At 44.5% G+C, this 20,380-nt stretch overlaps 1 protein-coding gene across 6 annotated transcripts in view; it reads left to right on the plus strand.

Annotated features, from left to right (window-relative positions):
- Positions 1-20,380, plus strand: part of MAP7 (microtubule associated protein 7) — a 135,019-nt gene that overhangs the window by 86,130 nt on the left and 28,509 nt on the right. For all 6 annotated transcript variants that reach the window (XM_077351765.1, XM_077351749.1, XM_077351721.1 and 3 more), the window contains exons 3-4: positions 4,849-4,926; positions 18,664-18,827. In XM_077351765.1, the coding sequence (XP_077207880.1) occupies positions 4,849-4,926; positions 18,664-18,827 (242 nt within the window). The remainder of the gene's footprint in view (positions 1-4,848; positions 4,927-18,663; positions 18,828-20,380) is intronic.

Below are 20,380 nucleotides of genomic sequence, written 5' to 3' on the forward strand. Positions count from 1 at the left end.
CAGAGTGGTAAGGCAGCAGACATGCAGTCTGAAGCTCTGCCCATGAGGCTGGGAGTTCGATCCCAGCAGCCGGCTCAAGGTCGACTCAGCCTTCCATCCTTCCGAGGTCGGTAAAATGAGGACCCAGCTTGCTGGGGGGTAAACGGTAATGACTGGGAAAGGCACTGGCAAACCACCCCGTATTGAGTCTGCCAAGAAAACGCTAGAGGGCGTCACCCCAAGGGTCAGACATGACCTGGTGCTTGCACAGGGGATACCTTTACCTTTTTCAGTTGGGAAAGTTGTGTATTTCTCCCATTCCCTAGCAAGGAATTTCAGGGCTTGATCTTGCAGAAGATTTCCATGGACAGGTGGAGGCATTTTTTTTTTTGCTAATTCTGCCCTCCTCCTGTCCCTTTGGAGCAGCATTTTGGAAAGTATTTCGAGCTTTTAATGAGAAGTCCATTGGAAATCACGCAGCAGCAGATTTCTAATATGTGGCGGGGGGGGGCTCTCCAGTGGTAGCGATGTAGTGACTTCATTTCTGACACAACCTGGAAGTGACCTCATCACACAAGGGTGACTGTAGCATTCGCACATAGAGCTTTTGGTGATCACTTGAGTGTCACCCCTGTCCAGTGATGTCACTTCCAGGTCATGCCAGAAATAAATTCACCATGCCACTGCACACACACGCACACCAGCCCACCAAACTATGATGGGGGGATAAGTCTGGTGGTACAAATTCTCCCCCAGATCTGGGTAATCTGGCAGTCCTACCTCCATAGGATCCAAACCATAATAGGCAGTCAATTTCACAAGAAAGTACGGGTGGGATTAAGATGGAGAATGAGACTATAACAGAAACTAGATAATAATAAATGGGAGAAATAACCAAGAATATTGTGGCACCAAGAACATTAATACAAATTTATTCCAGCATGAACTTCTGTAGTTTACAGGAAGAGAGTGATAGCAAATATGTGATTACAATTGCTTGCATGCATTTTCTGGTGAGTTCTTTAATGCCACGGTAACAGCTAAATTCCTCTAAAACAATTGATGTTTGTTTGAAAAGCAAAAATATCCAGCTTTGTGTCTTATTCCCTGGTCAGCTCTCTGAGCTTGAGTGCACACAGATTCTGGCACTGAAAACCCATTTCATTTCTGAGCCCTGGCATCACTCAAATTAAGCCTTCCCTATGATTAGTGGCACACCCATTTTTGGAGGATGTCTCTTTTGTTGTTTTACAAGTTCCAGAGCTCTGACGTTGCTGGGCTCTACTTTAAATATTGACCTTGCTACATGAGGCCCTGTCAGCACAGTTTTTCTTCTTTCCCCTATGGCCCTTGGCATGCAATGACAAAGTGAATCTGTAAGAAGTTCTGTTTTCTTCTTTGCCATCCACGCTGTCAGTTTTTATTTATTTAAAAGATTTCTATCCCACACTCTCAGCATCAAGTTTTATAACTATCTCAGTGCCATTTGTTTAGACTTGAAAGCTTTTTAACTGAAAAGAGGGCTCATTGGAAATGGAGGAAACAAAGGCATTGGGTACCCTGTGAAACTTTTCTACCTCCTCACATATCTTACATTTTATGTAGTCAGTGACAGGATGTCAGCTGGTCAGCTCTAGCCATTACCCAATTGCTGGCACCTGGGCCTACTGCCAGGCAATTAATCTTTCATTGTATTCTCTTAAAACAAAATTTATAAAACAGCAAGATCTATTGCATGAGCCAAAAGAAGACAACACATCCGCTGCTTGAAAGAAAGTTCCACCTTACTCAGAAGTACTTCATGTATTACTGCACAGATTAGGGGCCTGTACTTTACTGAGCGACATATCACTCCTGTCATTCTTGTATCTTTCTGACAAAGTCGATGGTGTATGCAGATATGATATTCTTTGTTATGTACCCTGTATTCAGGGCAACATGTCTTGTGCTAAAAGTAACTTTAGAACAGCTGTGCTCAAATGTAGGATTTCTTAGGGTTGCCACCTCCACAGAAGTGCTTAACAGTGAAACAAAGCTCCCTACTGCAAATGTCTTTAACGTTCCCAAGCACAATACAGCCCCTTGTTCGACACTGCCCGTAATTTTGACCACAAATCGCGCCTATGGGGGGGTTACTTGAGGAGCGTGTAAAAGATCAAACGATTGAAAAGATTAAACGATTGCAACTGGTTTGTTTGCATTTTTAAAAAACAGTTCTTAAAGGGAAAGGGGATTTTCGGGAGCATGAACACAACAGCCCATTGGCTGTTCCATTTGATTGATGGCCAGGGGTGGGAAGAAGCGCAGAAAAATCTCGCTTCCAGCGAGACCGGAAACATGTGGGGAATGAATACAACGCTACTGGGACTTCAATATTCCACTAAAATTAAAGGTACGCGGAATGACAAAATTCCACTATTTAATATAGCGTTTCTGCATTCTAAAAACATTTGGCAACATTGGTCCTTGTGCGGAAAGCCCCCCAAAATATCACAACAAAACAAAGCTAAACTAGAATTCTTTGATTTGATATAATAGCTTTTTAGGTCTTAAAGTGTTTCCTCATCCATTACACAAAAGGAGGGAGGGGTAGTTGAAGTCTAATTGAAGTCAACTTCTAAAGTTCCTCAGTTATCGCTTAAACTTGTCATTGAATTTTATTGGCCTTGAAAGTTCCATTTAAGTCTTGTATTTGTATGCCAATTTACTGCCATTCATAGATCTTAACAACTGCCCTAATCCATTTTCAGCTATAATTGTACAATTATTTGTGCATCTTGACTGTAACTAGCACTTCCTGGCAACTACCTCTCTCCTTCTCTCTACCAATATGTAATGGTTGAAGAAATTCTGTTTCATAGTATCCTGAAGAAGTGTGTGTGCACATGACCCATTATGCACGGGGGGAATAATGCACATTCGGGGTGGAATGGCGGCAACTAAAATCACCGATAACACATGGTGCCGGCTGCAACCGGCTGCAGCTTCGGTGCATGCCGCCGAAAAAGCCATGTTAGCGAAACGCGGAAGAAAGCACAGCTTCCGGGTGACCAGGGCACAACCAGAAGTGGCACCCGGATCATCGCGTGCATGAAACTCAACCCCTCCAAGACGGAGGTCCTGTGGCTGGGGGGAAGGGGGCGGGAACAGATAGCGCGTTTACCCACCCTAGCAGGGGTGCAACTTACCATCGTGCCCCAAGCTAGGAATTTGGGTGTGACCATTGATGCCTCCCTGACTATGGAGGCTCAGGTCAAGAGAGTAGCGGGCCAGGCATTTTTCTACCTTCGCCAGGCCCGGCTACTAGCGCCCTACCTGTCCCCTGACCACTTGGCCACAGTGATCCATGCAACAGTCACCTCCAGAATAGATTTCTGTAACTCGCTCTACGCAGGCCTACCCTTGTCCCTGATCCGGAAACTACAGCTGGTACAAAATGCAGCTGCCAGGGTCCTCACTGGAACATCTTGGAGGGCCCACATCCAGCCGGTGCTGAGGCAGCTGCATTGGCTGCCAATTGCTGCCCGGATCCGGTTCAAGGTTTTGGTTTTAACCTTCAAGGCCATACGCGGGTTGGGACCCACATACCTGAGGGACCGCCTACCGCTCTATGCCCCCCGCAGGGCCTTACGCTCTGCGGGTGAGAACCTGTTGGTCGTCCCCGGCCCGAAGGAAGCGCGCCTAGCCTCGACCAGGGCCAGGGCCTTTTCAGTCCTGGCCCCTACCTGGTGGAATGAGCTCCCAGGTGATCTGCGGGCCCTGCGGGATTTGTCAGCTTTCCGCAGGGCCTGTAAAACGGAGCTCTTCCACCAGGTCTATGGTTGAGGCTGGGGTCAGCAAATCAGGGACATCGCTCCCCCCCTAGGAGTTGGAGTGTACGCTACTCCCCTATCCTTTCCTTTTCACCTCTTAATAATTGGGGGAGGGATGGGATTTTTAGCCGCCATGTTAGTAGAGTGATGTTTTAATGGGAATTTTAATGGGATTGGTTGTTGTGACCCGCCTCGAGCCTGTCGGGAGAGGCGGGAAATAAATCTAATAATAATAATAATAATAATAATAATAATAATAATCGGTTACTCTGGGTTTTGCCGCCGTCGCATCCTGTCCCGTGCATAACCGGTGTGCTTCACGTCTTCCCCCTCCATGTTTTCCATGTGACCCGAAATCGCCGTTTCGGCGGCCGTGCATAATGGGCCCATGAAAGCTTATACCTTGACTAAAACATTGTTGGTCTTAAACGTGCCAGAGTGGGGAACGGATGTCTGGCTCCATGAGATAAAACATGCCGTTTTAGAATGGCTGCAGAAGTGAGCGTTGGCAGGACCTCGGAAGGGGCTCTACTCCTTTTAAGCTCGGTGGCGGATTGCTGCATGGAGCAGATCATTTATTGTTGAGGCCAAGCTTTTGCGCTGGCTGCTACAGGTTCAGGGGCCCTCATAAGGGGCTGTGTGGATGTTGAGCCAGATGATGGGCTTGCATTTCCAACAGAGGCAAACACCCAGTGGGTTGTCACCTTCCATTGGCAGTAGGCAGCTAGACTTGGAGATCCAGGCTGGGTAATGGAGCCACTAATGGCAAGATCCTTACCATGCTATGGCGCCCTCACGATGAATAAAATGCTGTGGCCAGTTCATGCCAAAGAACCTATGTTGTCAGGGCCTTATTTCAATGACCATTATCACCCTGCAAAGCAAAAATTTGTTGGTCTTAAAGGTGTCACTGGATTCAGACTTTGTTCTTGTTAATTTGTGAATTAAACAAATTCTTTAAAAGGTTACATTATAATTGCCTGTACTTTAAAATTGCTTGTTAATTGATTTTAGAATCTTTAAGATCTTTAAACATTCTATTGTCTTGTTTTTGAAGACTCTGCACCAGTACTGAAAGTTGATGAAAGACAACGACTTGCGAGAGAACGCAGAGAAGAACGAGAAAAGTTTTTAGGTGAGTCATACGCTGGGCTTCCTTGGTGGTGTCTGATAAAAATACTAACCAGATCCGACCATGTTTAGCTTCCAAGATCTGACAAGATCAAGCTAACTTGGACCATTTAGGTCAGGGCCATGCTTACTATATAGCAAAGGGTTTTAATAGGTTATAAAATGCTTAGATGTTTATAACAAAGTAAACAAAAAGAATAATTACATATAAAATATCCTTTCTGCCATGAAATGAGATATTGAAGTTTTGAGGTACTCTTATGGCCACACTGCAGTTAGTGGTAGAAAACAAGCATGGCTGAAATATATTAGCATATACTTAGGCCCTGGCTCATGTTACACAGGGTGGAAGAAAGCATGCATACAAAGGTTGCGTTGTTGTATCTTGCATCGGTTAAATCTTTGTACAGACCTACCTCTACTTGATGGGCTTTTTAAGGGTTCTCTGAATACTGAAGTATATATCCCAAGCGAAAAATTCAATTACACTACCAGGGAACATGAACACCCATAAAACTTGAATGTTATTTTGTCCTTCAAGTAAAATATAGGAATCATGGTTGTGGCAAAGCAGATGAATGGGAAGTACGGGTATGAAAAGTCACTGCCATCCCCTTGCCACCTGCAATTAAGGTATCCTTTTTTTGAAAGCTTCTGCCATGGCTTTGGGAAACATCTGAGGAAATGCTTAGTCTGTATGGTTGATGTTACCACTAGAAATTCTGCTGATGATACCGCTAGGATTCCTGCCCCTCTTCTTTCTCTTTCATCTCTAACTACCCTCTGAAGGCGCAGGGTTACAGAGGTTTGTAATGTGTGGTTTAAGGGAATTAGGAGTTGCAGTGGGATTGTTGCACTGTTTTTATGCATGGTTTTTGATACTTTATTGCTGTACACCACCACAAGACAGCTGGTTGAGAGTGCAAGGTGAATGAATGAATAAACAAACAAACGGAACAGAAAGGTAAAGAGATGCCACTGCATAATTCCATTTTTAAGCCTGCTTTCTGTTATATTTTGTAATTCTTGATACTTATACACTTGTATGTTTGGTTTTTTGACTTTTGGTTTGCTGAGTTTATGCAGTATATTTAATTAATATTTGCATTGTTGGGTGGGGAGAAATGAGATGGAAAATATAATAACTCCATACTGTCAACATAAATCTACCAAACTTACCATGCCTCTGAAAAGCCAAATGCCAAGCTGCTGCATTCCCTGGCTCTCTAGCAACCACACCTGTCCTTGCCAGAGCATCCTGTAGTACAGTGGTCCCCAACCCCCGGTCCGGGGACCGGGACCAGTCCATGGACCAATCGATATCGGGCCACAGCTCCTCCTCGTCCACCTCCCCAGCTGCTGCCTCAGGGGCTGCCCTGCCACTCTGCCACCAGCTCACCTTTGGTGCTCTCCGATGGCCGCCATGGCTGGGGCTCCCCCTCAGCATGGCACTGCGCAACTGGCGGGAAAGCAAGCGGAGCAGGGGCTCAGGCAGCAGTGGCAACGTCCCTCGGCAAAAGACTACCCTCCCCGGGCCTCAGTAAAATTGTCAAGTTTTGACCGGTCCCTGGTGATAAAAAGATTGGGGACCACTGCTGTAGTACACAGATACATTATGGTGTGATCACCATGAACTGCAGAAACTCATAGGCTGTTTTGCTGACATTGCTCTGAAAACCGCTGCTCCTTTCCCCCGAACTGTGAAGATTCAGGACAGCATCTCTTCTGTTGCACCAGACTTTGGAATAGTTAGAATGAGTGCCTACTGTAGCTTCAGTTTTCAGTACCCAGCACTGCCTAAGAAACATACCTTAGCCCACCCCTGCATATTGGGAAGATCTGTAGTGATTGCCAATGGAAGACCAAGCAAATCTTCAGGAAAATCCATTTTCTTTCACATAACATAATTTTTAAAGGATGCTTCAGCCATTTTATTTATGACAAAAATGTGGAAAATCAGGAACAAAAATACTACTAAGGAGTTATATTGTTCCTCCCCATTAGCAAAAATGACTTCTTTCAGTGACCCCCTTGCCCAACTCTCTGAAAGCTGCCCTCGCATATTTGCACCTGCTGTGCTTCCCAGAAAAAAGTTCATGCAGCAAATAATTGCTTTAGGCGCCCTGGACCTCTAAAAATATTCAGTCTGCCTCAGCAAACTGCAAGAGTTATGGCATTGTGTAACATTTCATTTAGTATGTAAGTGCTGATGTCCTTTCCTGTCTATATACATTTTCATCCAGAGCATTTCCCCCTCTTCAATGACCAATTGGCAGGAATTCAGTGAAAAAGTCTTCTTTTTCTAGGAATATACCTAAGTCAGTAATTATCAACCAGAACATTGCCTAGGGCTAGGTGTTTCAACATACTCTCTTGTGAATTTCATCCTGGGTGTAAACTGCATGGAGCTTTTATTCCAACCCCAGATCAATTCAATCCCTGCCCTCTACACAGAATGCGACTTCCGTTTGGATTTGGGGCGATTTTAATTTTCCTTCTGCAGCAAGAAGGATTGATCCGGAGTGACCCTACCTTTATTGTGCGATATCTCAGACTGCTTTTAAGCCTGAATATCCAGCTTGGGAAAGAAAGCTCCGGATTGGGAAAGAAAGCTCCGTGGTAGAGAACCTCTGATGGGCTACACCTGGTCATGTGACACGCTTGCCTTAAAGGAGAAGCCCCTAATTTCTCTCAACTTCTGTCGGTCCTGGATTTTTCCTCCCTCCTCTGCCTTTTTCGATCCTCTCCCCCTCCTCTCCCAAGAAAAGAAAGAGGCTCCCTGCCTGGCTCCTCTCCCCCCCCCCACTTCAAGAAAAGAAAGAAAGAGGCTTGGCTCCCCCACACACACCTTCTGAGCCTCCCTAACCACGTGCAGAAGACTTTCCTGTTTCAATGGGGGGGGGGGAGGAAGAATCGAGTTCAAAGCAATCTGAATTCAACAGGCTTGACAATGGAATAAAGAAAGTAAGTGCAGACTCTGCCCTGATTTCTAGAGTATCTAATAGCCACTCAAATGAAGACCCTACATTACAAACTTGGACTGAATTAATATAGGTAGTTTAAAACCTTACCACAGTTTGTATGAGTCTTTTTTATTTATTTAAAAACAAACAAAAACAGAAAGGCAAGTTGAAATTGCTTAAGGTTCGCTTGCAAATAGGAATAGGTTGCAAAAGCGAAGGAAGTTTTTAATATGGTTTTATTGGGTTTCTAGCAGGAAAACTGATTTACGATTGTGTTTCATCCATTGGTACAATATACTTGGGTTTCAGTCTTCCACTCTGGTCCTGTGCATTACTGAGTTCAGTGTGGCTTGCATTCCTAGAAACATCATTCACAATTGCAGCCTTAACTTGATTTAATATTTGTTTCACCTCATATGTTGCCATGTTGGCTCTTCTTTTTGTAGAAGGTGATTTCTGACAGAATTGTCAGCTTGTACATCCAAATACGATTCCCAAGATTCTTTCAGTGGGGAGGCTAAATAGTTAAAATGGCATAACTTCAATGTATGTCTGTCTATAGATCTTGGGATGTTTGTTTCCTCTGTAAAGTGTACTCACTGTGGAGTTGGGTAAATAGTCTGCCAAAAGGTCAGAGAGATGCAGCAGGATGCCTTCAAAACCTTATTTAAAGTGCAAAACAGCAAGACCAGGAACAACACAGATTTAAGGGCTATAATCCTCCTAACTACCAGCAACTCAGTTCAAACAAATATATTCCATACTATCTTCAAAGCCCGTTCCTAAGAATGGGCCTTGAAAGGGTCCCCTCCCCTGGCCAGGCAGCTTAAGGTGGCTTTGGGCTGCAGCTCCAGATCAAATGGGGGCTGGTCAGCTCATTAGCAGGCCCGGGGCAGAGCTCCTTAGCAGGCAGTCATCTGACTTGGAGGCCCTCGTCAGCAGGCCCAGCCTAGCAGGCCAAGAGGCCCTCGTTAGCAGGCCCTCCACCACGACCCTTTGCCCAGGGCCCTCTCCCCTTACCTGCTGCTGGCTCCAGGCACTGAGATGTGTTTGAGAGCAAGAGACTAGAGTCCAGGGACAGAGGGCGGGAGCTGCAGGGGCAGGGCCAATCACGGTGCAGCCAGCTTAATTACTTAAATGTAGTCCCTGAGCAGTGATGAAACTGGTAGTATAATAGTATAACTTTCTTGAAAGTACATACAGAGGAGTTGGAGGCTAGGTCTAGATGAACTAATGTCAGAAGCCTAGGAAAAATGTAAGAGCACTCTCCTAAGAGCCAGCTTGGTATAGTAGTTGAGCAAAGGCCACTAATGTGGAGGACTGGGTTTCATAACCCTGCTCCTCCACATGCAACCAGCTGGGTGACCTTGGGCTAGTCACAGTTCTGATAAAACTGTTCTCACAGAGCAGTCCTGTCAGAGCTCTCTCAGACCCACCTACCTTACAGGGTGTCTGTTGTGGGGAGAGGAGGGGAAAGCAATGGTAAGCTGCTTTGGGTAGTAAAAAAGTATGGTTAAGAAAAGGTTCTAAGCATTTTTTTAATTCTCTAAATTAAATGACTTCTAATTGGCAAATTAAGAGCTTCAAAGAATTTGCTTTTCAGGGGACAGGTTAGCACAGCATCACAAAATCACTATAAACATATTTTAATTAAATACTAAACAAGCTACAATTTTGATTGTCTGACCCCAAAAAGGCTGCTTCTGCAACATTTGCCATAATATCTGTTGAATGTTGTATTCAGAAGTTAGTTCTTTCCTGCTGCATTAGTTCTTTGCAGTTGATAAAACAGTATATAATAAACACCATGAATTAATCAGGTGTGTCTGTTTTGTGCCAACAGTATGCTTATCTCTCTTTTGTCTTGTCAGCTGTAGTTGTAGGGCCATTAGTGAGAAAGATAGAAGTTTGCTTTTACAATTTCAGTTGTAGCATTTAATGTTTTCCAGGCAGAGTCTTGGTTATAATGCCAGCTTTCTCTTCATATCATTCAGCCTTGTGACATTGTTTGTTAGTAAGTTCTTAAGGCCACAAAGGCCATACCCAGGGCAAAATCCGTGTTGTGGGTTACTTCAGTTGTACCAAGCTTTGGTCTAATTGGTTGTCCATTCTTTGAAGTATCCCTGCATTAGGAGTCTTCTCCATGCTGTGTCTGTATACCTTGAGATACTTCAAACATTAATTTTTTCACCCTCCCCCTTGTTTTTCTTGGGGAGACGGGCAGACTGAAGATTAGTTGTAATTCCTGAAGAAATCCACCCCCCCCCCTTCCAAAATACAGCAAATTGCATATTGTTAGGGTTGTCAGCATCCAGGATGGGGCCTGATATTCTCCTGGAATTACACTGTTCCCTCGGCTACAGAGATCCGCCTCCTGGAGAAGACAGCAGCTTTGAAGGGTGAACTGCATGGCATCATATCTCTGCTGCACTTCCTCCTTTTCCCAAACTCTCCCCCACCCCAAGTATTACCCTCAAATCTCCAAGAATGTCCCAAGTTGGAGTATGCAACTCTTGACTTTGCATGTGTAAATAATTGCTTGTTTTATATTGCAATGAAAAGCAGGGTTAAATACATAAATCATATTGCTTCCCACTGTAGAGTTTATCAAAACTTGCATGGTGAATTTTGCAGACCTGTGAACTGCAAGAACATTAAGAAGAAAAATGGAAAATTGAGATTGGTTTCTCATGTTCTTTTTCAAGATTATAATCTAGTTGTATGTATTGAAGAGCCTCTTGTGGTGCAGGGTGGTAAGGCAGCCAACATGCTGTCTGAAGCTCTGACCACGAGGCTGGGAGTTTGATCCCAGCAGCCGGCTCAAGGTTGACTCAGCCTTCCATCCTTCCGAGGTTGGTAAAATGAGTACCCAGCTTGCTGGAGGGTAAAATGGTAATGACTGGGGAAGGGAAGGGCAAACCACCCCGTATTGAGTCTGCCAAGAAAACGCTAGAGGGCGTCACCCCAAGGGTCAGACATGACTCGGTGCTTGCACAGGGGATACCTTTACCTTTAAGTATTAAATTAGCACTGTGATGAAAATATTTCCAAACTTTTGCAGGTTCCTAGGAGTTTATCCTCAACAGTATTGGGAAGTACCTAATATTTAGGGTGGAGCCTGAGGAGGACAGGGTTTAGGGAGGGGATGGACTTCGATGGGGAGTCCACTTCGATGCCATAGAGTCCACCTTCCAAAGTGTCCATTTTCTCCAAGTGAACTGATCTTTTTTGCCTGGTAATGAGTTGTAATTCTAGGAAGTCTCAAGCTACCACCTGGAGGCTGGCAACACTAATTGCCACACAAGAGAGGTCAAATGCATACTGTGTGTAATAAGGTCCTGGACTGAAGATTATGTTGTTATCTCACTGCATTTTAAAACAATATGCATTATGGCAACCTGACATTAGTTTTCTAGCATAGAACATCAGCAAGAAACAAATCATTTTTAGTTACATGGAAATCCTGAACTCTGTACAATAAACACAAGAGGTAGGCCCAGATAAATCAAGGCAAAATAACTTCTGTAATTTGTTTTTACTTTCTGTATATTTCTCTGGGTTCACTCTCCAAATGGTTCTACAGTATCCAATATACAGAGGTCCACAAGTATTAATATAAAGGCAAAGGTAAAGGTATCCCCTGTGCAAGCACCGAGTCATGTCTGACCCTTGGGGTGATGCCCTCTAGCGTTTTCATGGCAGACTCAATACGGGGTGGCTTGCCAGTCCCTTTTCCAGTCATTACCGTTTACCCCCCAGCAAGCTGGGTCCTCATTTTACCGACCTCAGAAGGATGGAAGGCTGAGTCGACCTTGAGCCGGCTGCTGGGATTGAACTCCCAGCCTCATGGGCAGACAGCTTCAGACAGCATTTCTGCTGCCTTACCACTCTGCGCCACAAGAGGCTCTTATTAATATAACCAATTGTATTAATATAACCAAGTTAATATAACCAAGTGTAAATGCTCTTCAGTAGTGACCCCTACTGTAGAGCATTTACACTTTGTGATGTTAATACTTGTAGACTTCTGTATACTGGATATCCATTTGGAGAGTGAACCATATACACTCACATATCTCCATAAGATTAAGTTTGCAGGCTTCTGATATGTTTTCATCATTGAAAGAGGATTCACTGATAAAATATTAAGAGTATCACATATCACTGATGAAGATACTGAAAACGGAATATACCTAGGAGTTCATTTTGACGATTTGGAAAGTTTGAGAAATTGTTTTCCATTGAAATGAACTGTTTTTTTATGATCGCCAGATTGAAACGTATTTATTTTAATGTTATTTTAGTTATGCTAAATTTACATAGTCTGTTGGGAAGCAGCTGACAGACTACAATATAAAACTATGATATAAAATTAATCTTTGTTTGTCTTTTCACATTCCTGAACTGGTTTCTGTCACTTAATCTTCTTTATGCTTCAAGACCAAAAACCTGCCTGTTTCTAATATGTTACTAAACAAGGGATATCAGACACACACACACATACAAAGAAAGATATCATTACTAACATAAACATTACCATATAATTTTTAATCTGGATAAAAGTTATAATAAACAGCAGTTATAAACCCATCATCCTTCATGGAACAGAATAAAAGTTACATAATATTAAGTATAAACATTCTAGTCAACTCATTTTTCAAACAAGGTATTTCAGCTGCTGTACAAATTGCAATAAACCTGTCACTTATGTATTCAGGAATCAAACACTTTTTCACTGCTGTCTCAATCAAGAATTATTTGTGAAATAAACCATAGCCAAGGATGGTACCTCAGGGTTTTTTTATTTGCTCAGATAATTGTGATCTAAAGCCATACTAGTCTCTCACTGCAAGGTAATATATAGATCTTAGGACCTTGGATTGTGCTGTGTTTAATTCATAGTGCTAATGATTTTAAATAGGTTTTTCTCTTTTTTTGTCCAGATAGGGAAATATTATTTCAGTAAGGTTAAAACCTTTATTTTTGCAATTTGAAACTTTTTTGGCATACAGAATAAGAATTTGTAGTTCACTATCAATGTTTGACACTCAAATTATTCTCTCATTGGCAAGCCAGCAAGATGTGATGGCATTTTAGAGAAGATTTGTCAAAAGATCTATTGCTTTAATATTTTTAGCAGCAAGCATTCCAAGAGGTCACCTTTAAAAGATGCCTCATAATCAGAATCCATCTAGCTTGTTCACTCCCTCTTATATTCTCAAACTGCATAAATAGTTTAATATTTTATCTGGAAGAAATATGCTGCCATTTTAGATGGGGGGAAATGCTTCATTGTCTAAATGATCACGTTTTGGGACTCCTCTTTTTTCTTTTTACAAAGCATGTTGCTATAATGTGAGGATATTTGGAGGGTCAGCTTCCCTGTCTCTATAGTTCAGGTGGCTTGCTGAGTAGCAATTGGCATATATAATAGAAGTTGTCGTTTCATAGTACACATATGTACTTTTGTTCTATGACTCACAAATTTTGGTGTTTAGAGTATTAGCTTTTGTTTAAAAGACTGAGAAAATGTCCACAGACCCAATCAACATTGACTGAAAGGCCCCTGCTCCCCCCCCCGCCCCTCCTCAGAAGTCCACCAACATGCTCTGGACCTTTTTGTATTGTTGCATTGTTGTACTGCCTATATTATTTATACTGTTACATTATTATACGGTTATTATTGTAAAGTTATTCACATGTTTATAGATTGTTTTATGTACTGTTGTTGTTCTTATGTAAACCGCCCTGAGCCCCCGGGGAGGGCGGTATATAAATATAATAAATAAATAAATAAATAAATAAGATGCATATACAAATTCAATACCATTTCCTTATAAATAAAACAGTTGTATACTAAACGTATTGATTTAAAGTGGTTATGTTTTCAGTGGAAATTGCAACCAATTTTTACTAAAAGCATTACATAAACCATATTATTTTCTGTGTTGCTTACTCCCACAGAAACACTACTTAGATGTGGTGATGAAAGCAGTATGCTGGCTTGCCAATGAGATAATAATTTGAGTGAATGATAGTGAGCTGATAATAAGCTAAGGTGACCATCCTTCCCGCCTTTGGCGGGACTGTCCTGCTTTTGGGGCATTTGCCCCATGTCCTGCAGCGTTGTTGTTGTTTTTTTATTTAGTTTTTTTTTTAATTTCCACGCGGCAAGCAGCTGAGTAGGCAGCCTGGGCTCAGGAGGCACCCGGGCTCCAGGGCACGGCTTCCCAGCCAGATCTGCTGCTGCCTGCTCAGGCAGCCTTCCTACCTCCAGACTTTGCCGCTTCCTGGGCTGCCGCTACCCTAAGGCCAGTCGGGGGGAAGGGGAGGCCCACCTAATGCCACCACCCTTCTAAGGGTCGGGGAAGGGGGGACCCGCCTGCCACCACCACCACCCTTCTAAGGGCATCCCGCCTTGTGACCACAGATTTCTGGTCACCTTATAATAAGCAGTGGTTTAGTTTGGAATATGAATGCAGGCTGCCCAACTAAATCAGTGCCGAATTACTTTATAATATAATTTAGAATTCTCTATGCAAATAATATATGCAGAAACCCCAGTAATTTGAGTTGCTTTTATTATTCAAGGTCATGTTTTTGTAAATAAAGTGAATGCAATAAAAGCAAGAATTTCCACAATTTCTCAGAACAACTTTTTGATTGCTTAATTGTTTCAGTTAAGAAAGATTGCTTAGTGTTCTCAAATAGGGCAACTACAGACTGGGAAATTCCTTGAGATTTCAAGGTGGAGCTTGGGGAGGGGAGAGATCTCAGTGGAGTGTAATGCCATAGAATTAGTCCTCCAAAGCAGCCATTTTCTCTGGGAGAATTGATCTCTGTCCTATAGAGGAGTAATTTCTAGAGTAGTAATTCTTGGAGATTTCTAGTTCCCACCTGGAGCTTGGCAACCTTATTTCTAAGATCTAAATTTATTTTTCATATACACTGCTTGGATGGTAGGTTTCAAGTTATGAGCTGTTTGTAGAAGAACAATGTATAACACCAATCTGTGGAATTTATTTCCATATTTTATAACTAGAAAGTACAATATGGTATTTTCTAGAAATGAAAATTAACCTAAAAATGTTGATTCAGGATTCGGGGCAGCCCCAAACCAAACAACGATGTCCTGAACTGGCTAGTTCGGATCCACCTGTCTCCTGACCGCAGCTTGCAAGCAGAAGGAAGTGGAACAGAACAGTGAAATGGCCTACAGTCATTTAAACTTAACTACAGGCAAAGCCTGTTGCACCCAGGGAAACAATGGATGCTAGCCTGCACTGTGGCCTTCCTGGGGGCTTGGGACAGGGACATGGGGCTGTGTTGCACTCTCCTCTACATACACTCACAGAGAGAGAGAGAGCGCACAGAAGACAAAAGCATTCCTCCCTCCTCAAATTACAAACCTTATTAACCACACAATCACCGCTCCATGTAGGAAATATCTGAGTTTTACCCTCCTTGAATTGTTCTGAGAAGACATTGGCCAGAAGGTCCAAATTTAAAGGAAAATGATCCCATAACAGTCAGTGAGCAAGTCTGTGCTGCCCTAACTAGTCACACCCAAGGGCAGTCTGGGTAGATATGGTCTTGGCTGGTAAACCAAGCCTAAATTGCAAACGGTGTAGCAGAGTCAGAGTCCAGTCCGGGTCTTAGCACTAACTGTGGCAGAAAGAGTCCAAGGGAGAGCTGAGGGGAATATTTATTTATTTGGAGAAGCAAGCCAGAGTCAGGAAAATGGGAAACAGATCCCAAAGCCAAAACTAAGTCCAAGTATCAGAGTTGTAATCCAAGAAGCCAGAAGCAGAAGTCAGGAAACCGGAGTTCAGTCGCTGAAGCAATGGCAGATCAGGAACCAGAGTCAAGGCAATGGGAGGGCTTGTGCATAAGTTACATCCATGCTGAGGAGCTGTTTCTGCCTTGCCTAAGTGCAACCTGGCTAAGGGGTTAATTGGCTGCACCTGGAGACTTAATCTTCGTCCATCAAAGCAGCCTCAGCTGGGCCCCATCTAGTTTGACAGTACTCCTAGAGCTGGACATTCAGATGGTTAACTGTCAAGTCACCCCACCTGTGTTGTCTCTGGCGCTCTGGCTTGCAGTCTGGGCTGGGTAGGGGTGTTGCCTCTGACTGGGGTGATGCTGGCACATAAGGCATGGTGTTTACTTGGCTGGGATTAGGCTGCACATCCCCATTAGGGCTTTGATTGTCCTGCAGTGCTTTGACACCCTGCTCCACCTCTTCCTTGTGCTGTGAGTAGCAGCAGCAGAGCTCCTGGTGCAGGTGCAATCACAGTTACCCGCTGCCTGGGCATGACAAAGTTAAGAAAAAATACTTACACCATCCTCCTGCAACAGCTTCTTCTGTCTGTATTCTAGCTACATCTCCTTAAGGTAATGGCAATCTGTACAGCTTGAAGTAGGGGTTAAGAGCAGGAGCTTCTAACGTGGCAAGCTGGATTTGATTTCCTACTCCTCAACGTTCCGGGTGACCTTGGGCTAATCACAGTTTTGTTAGAAACTTTTCTCACAGAGCAATTTCTTTCAGAGCTCTATCAGCGTTACCTACCTCACAGGTTGTCTGTTGTGGGGAGAGGAAGGGAAGGCTATTTATAAGTCAGTCTTGGTCTCCTTTGGGCAGTGAAAAGCAGGGTACAAAAACCAACTTTTCTTCTGGGAAGGTACTACTGGGGAGCATTGTCTCCCTGCTCCACATGTCGCCATGGTCTCATGGTGCTTCTGTGCCCCATCTTCTGTGCCATTGGTCTCAAATTTGCTTTGTTTTGATGCTCTTGGAAAGATAACCAAAATAAAGTAAGAGGGGTATGACCCAGTGAAGGACCAGATACAGGGCAAGTACAGAGGCACTGGGATACCAGTATGGCAAATCAAATATACAAAGGTAACTTTTATAGAGTCTTCAAACTTCCATTCTTCTTTATTCTTTTATATAAATCCCAACTTTATATAGTAAGTAATCTAGAACACCCTTAGCTACGAAAATCAATTGTTGAAACTATCTGTTAGATTACTTCTCTATACCGAAGTTGTTTTTCAAAATATGTAAATTGAAGTCCCTTGATAAAACCAAAGAACGAAACGCTTTGGGATTTATATAAAAGAATAAATAAGAATGGAAGTTTGAAGACTCTATACAAGTCAGTTTTGTACATTTCATTTGCCATATTGGTATCCCAGTGCCTCTGTACTTGCCTTGGAAAGACAACAGCAAGACCAAGATGGTATCCATATGGAAAGTCTACATCTTCCCAGTCCCATCCACATCAGCATTATTTTTCCTGCTGCGACTGCGTGTAAAGGTTACCTCAAAGGCATTCCTCCCTTCTCAGATTGCAAATTGCAAACCTCACATGACTTTCTCATGAGAAAACATTCACAAGGCACAGCCTTTTCCTGACTGCCGTGGGTTACAGAGGGCAGTCAGGGGTCTATTTCAGGGCCTCCCACAGCCCCCCCCCCCTTGAAGGCATGCAGAGGCTGTGCCAGGAGGCTGTTTGCTCCCTGCTATGTCCTCCAAGTTGAAAGAGGCCAGAGCAACTTCCTGGCAACAGAGCATTCCCTGAGGCTGGCTCCTTTTCCACCCAGCAAACCTCTGAAACTGGCATGAAGTTGGAGGCAGAGAGTTGACCCCTTATTAGCTATTCTTGGCTGAGGACCAAAACTCACTCGTGAGCAAACATTCACAGGGTTGGGGCCATGACTTATTCATGTGTAAATAGTCCCAGGGTAGAGGTTTTTCCTGACCACCCTGGGTCCTAGACGGCCAGCAGCATACCACTTCTGGGCCTCTCACAGCCCTCTTGTCCAGAAGGCATGCAGAGACTGCCCCCAGGATTCAGCTCATTTCCCCCCTCCATGTCCTCTTGAGTTGAAAGAGGCCAGGGGAACATATTGGTAGCGGGGCATGCTTTGAGGCTGCCTATTCTTCCACCCAACAAGCTTTTGAAACTGGCTGGAAATTGGAGGTGAAGAGCTGACCTCCTTATTAGTCCTTCATGGCTCTTGATTGTGACTAAACTACCGGGGTGGGCCATTCCTCGCTGAGGGCCATCTCCTATTGGGAGAATAATTTCAGGGGGCGCAGTCAGGTAGTGTGTTGCCTGCATGTGATTTCAGCTGATTAGCCCTCATTGGCAGAGTGAAATTTGAACTGATTGACCCTCATTGTCAGGGTGCTCTCTCCCTGTTAGTGGCACACCCCCAGGGAGGGCCAGTCATGTAGAGAGTAATTGGTCTGTTTGCAATTTGAACTGATTGGCCCTCATTGGCAGGGTGCAATCTCTCTCTCTCTCTCTCTCTCTCTCTCTCTCTCTCTCTCTCTCTCTCTCTCTCTCTCTCTCTCTCTCTCTCTTGGCAGCACACCCCCCAGGGAGGGCCAATTAGGTAGCGAGTGAGCTTTCAACTTGAGTTTTATTCTGTTTAGTGAAAGGTCAGCTGCAGACCTGTGCTGCTTAGCTGTTAGGTCTAAATGGCTGCATTAGCCAAACTGGCCAAAAAATTGATAAATGTTCAGGGAAGGCTCTGAACTAGGCCAAGTTCTTGCTGAGGTTTGGCTTGTAAACCAGTTTGTGCCCATCCCTATTTTTTTCATTTACTGGTTTCATATTGTTAGGTAAGGTTACTTACTAGTTTGATAGGGAAATGGGCCTGAATGATTGAGATTGTTCAAGATCTGAATAAAGCTATTTAAACCAGTTGAAAGATAGGACAATATGAATAACTAAAATGATTTAATTTGTCTTTGTTTTGACATATAGCGGCAAGAGAAGTTGCATGGTTGGAAAAAGAAGAGAGAGCAAGGCAATATTACGAAAAGCATCTAGAAGAGCGCAAAAAGAAATTAGAAGAGCAGAGATTAAAAGAAGAGAGAAGACGAGCTGCAGTTGAGGAGAAACGAAAACAGAGAATAGAAGAGGACAAGGTAAGAAGACTTTTGCAAGGGAAATAGTGATTTCTAGGGAAGCGTAGTGGCACCAACCAGTTTACTTGAAGAATTGATAGTTCAGAATTAACCAAGCTACCAGGAAAATCATATTAGTTCATACATGAAGGAGTAAGTGTGGCTTCTTTGCTAAACCTCCACCCCCCCCCCTTTTTAGGAAGGGGGTAGGAAGGTGATTTTATTATTGTGCCGCCATGTTGTGATGTTTTTAAGTCTTTTAATGGGAGTTTTAATGGGGTTTTTAAGACACTGTAACCCGCCACGAGCCATTTGGGAGTGGCGGGAAATAAATCGAAATTAAATAATAATAATAATAATAATAATAATAATAATAATAATAATAATAATCTTTAACTGCTCCTGCAGAGCGGATTAAATAATCAGTTAAGGGCACCCAAGGCAAGCCCTGTCCGTGATGAGGAAGGGTACCGATAGGCCCCATCCCCCGGACTGATAATTGGAGGACCCAATCGGCAGGCGCGATTGGGCCCTCCGATTGTCAGTCCGGCCGCAAGGGACCAATTGCGAGCCTGCGCTTGGTCTATTGCTGCCGGACTGACAAATTGGGAGGCGCAAAGCGCCTCCCGATCCGCCCCACCAACTCGGGACCATGCGGCTGCCCGCCATTACCTCCCCAGCCCCCGAGATTGACGGTCCTCCACTGCCCCCGCGCCCAGGAGCACCCGCCGCCAGCCCCAGCCTCGAGCACACCTCCGCCCGACCACCCCAAATGGCTCCCGTGACCCCACAGCCACCCCACCAACAACGCCCGAGCCCCTCTGGCCTTCCCTGCCAAGAATGCCGCCGCCAGGAACGCCTGCTGACCCCCTGCCTTCCGGGACGCGGCCACGCTGCCAGCCTGCCCACCACAGAGCACCTGCCACCCGTTTCCCCCCCCCCGGCCACGGCGCCAGGACACCCTCCAGTGCCACCCGCAACAACCCTGGCCATAGACAGTGCCAGACGTGGCCCCAGTAGCGCCGCCGCCTCCCTCGCCCCTGGAACAACGATCTCCTCTCCTTGATGACGTTTGCAGCCTACCGTTGCCCTGCTACGCCTCCGGTACGTCCACGCCGCGGAAGCTACACAGGCCGCCCCATCCCCGGCCTCCGGTGTGCACCCTCTCCAACCCCAGCTCACACAGCCACCCCGCCCAACTCCATAGCCTCCCTAGCGCCCGCTGCATTTAAACGGCAGCGGGCTTAGTTTCTAGTAATAACAATAATAATAAATAGGCTTTATGAATGAAATGAATGTAACCTTAGCTATTACAACCACACTAGTGTTTAGAAGGAGAAGAAGAGTTGGTTCTTATATGCCACTTTTCTCTGCCTGAAGGAGGCTCAAAGTGGCTTACATTCGCCTTCCCTTTCCTCTCCACACAACAGACACCCCATGAGGTAGGTGAGGCTGGGAGAGCCCTGATATCACTGCTCAGTCAGAACAGCTTTATCAGTGCTGTGGCGAGCCCAAGGCCACCCAGCTGGCTGCATGCCGAGGAGGAGCACAGAATCAAACCTGGCTCGCAGATT

Source organism: Paroedura picta, chromosome 1 (genome assembly GCF_049243985.1).
Source record: "Paroedura picta isolate Pp20150507F chromosome 1, Ppicta_v3.0, whole genome shotgun sequence".
NCBI classification, from domain to species: domain Eukaryota; kingdom Metazoa; phylum Chordata; class Lepidosauria; order Squamata; family Gekkonidae; genus Paroedura; species Paroedura picta.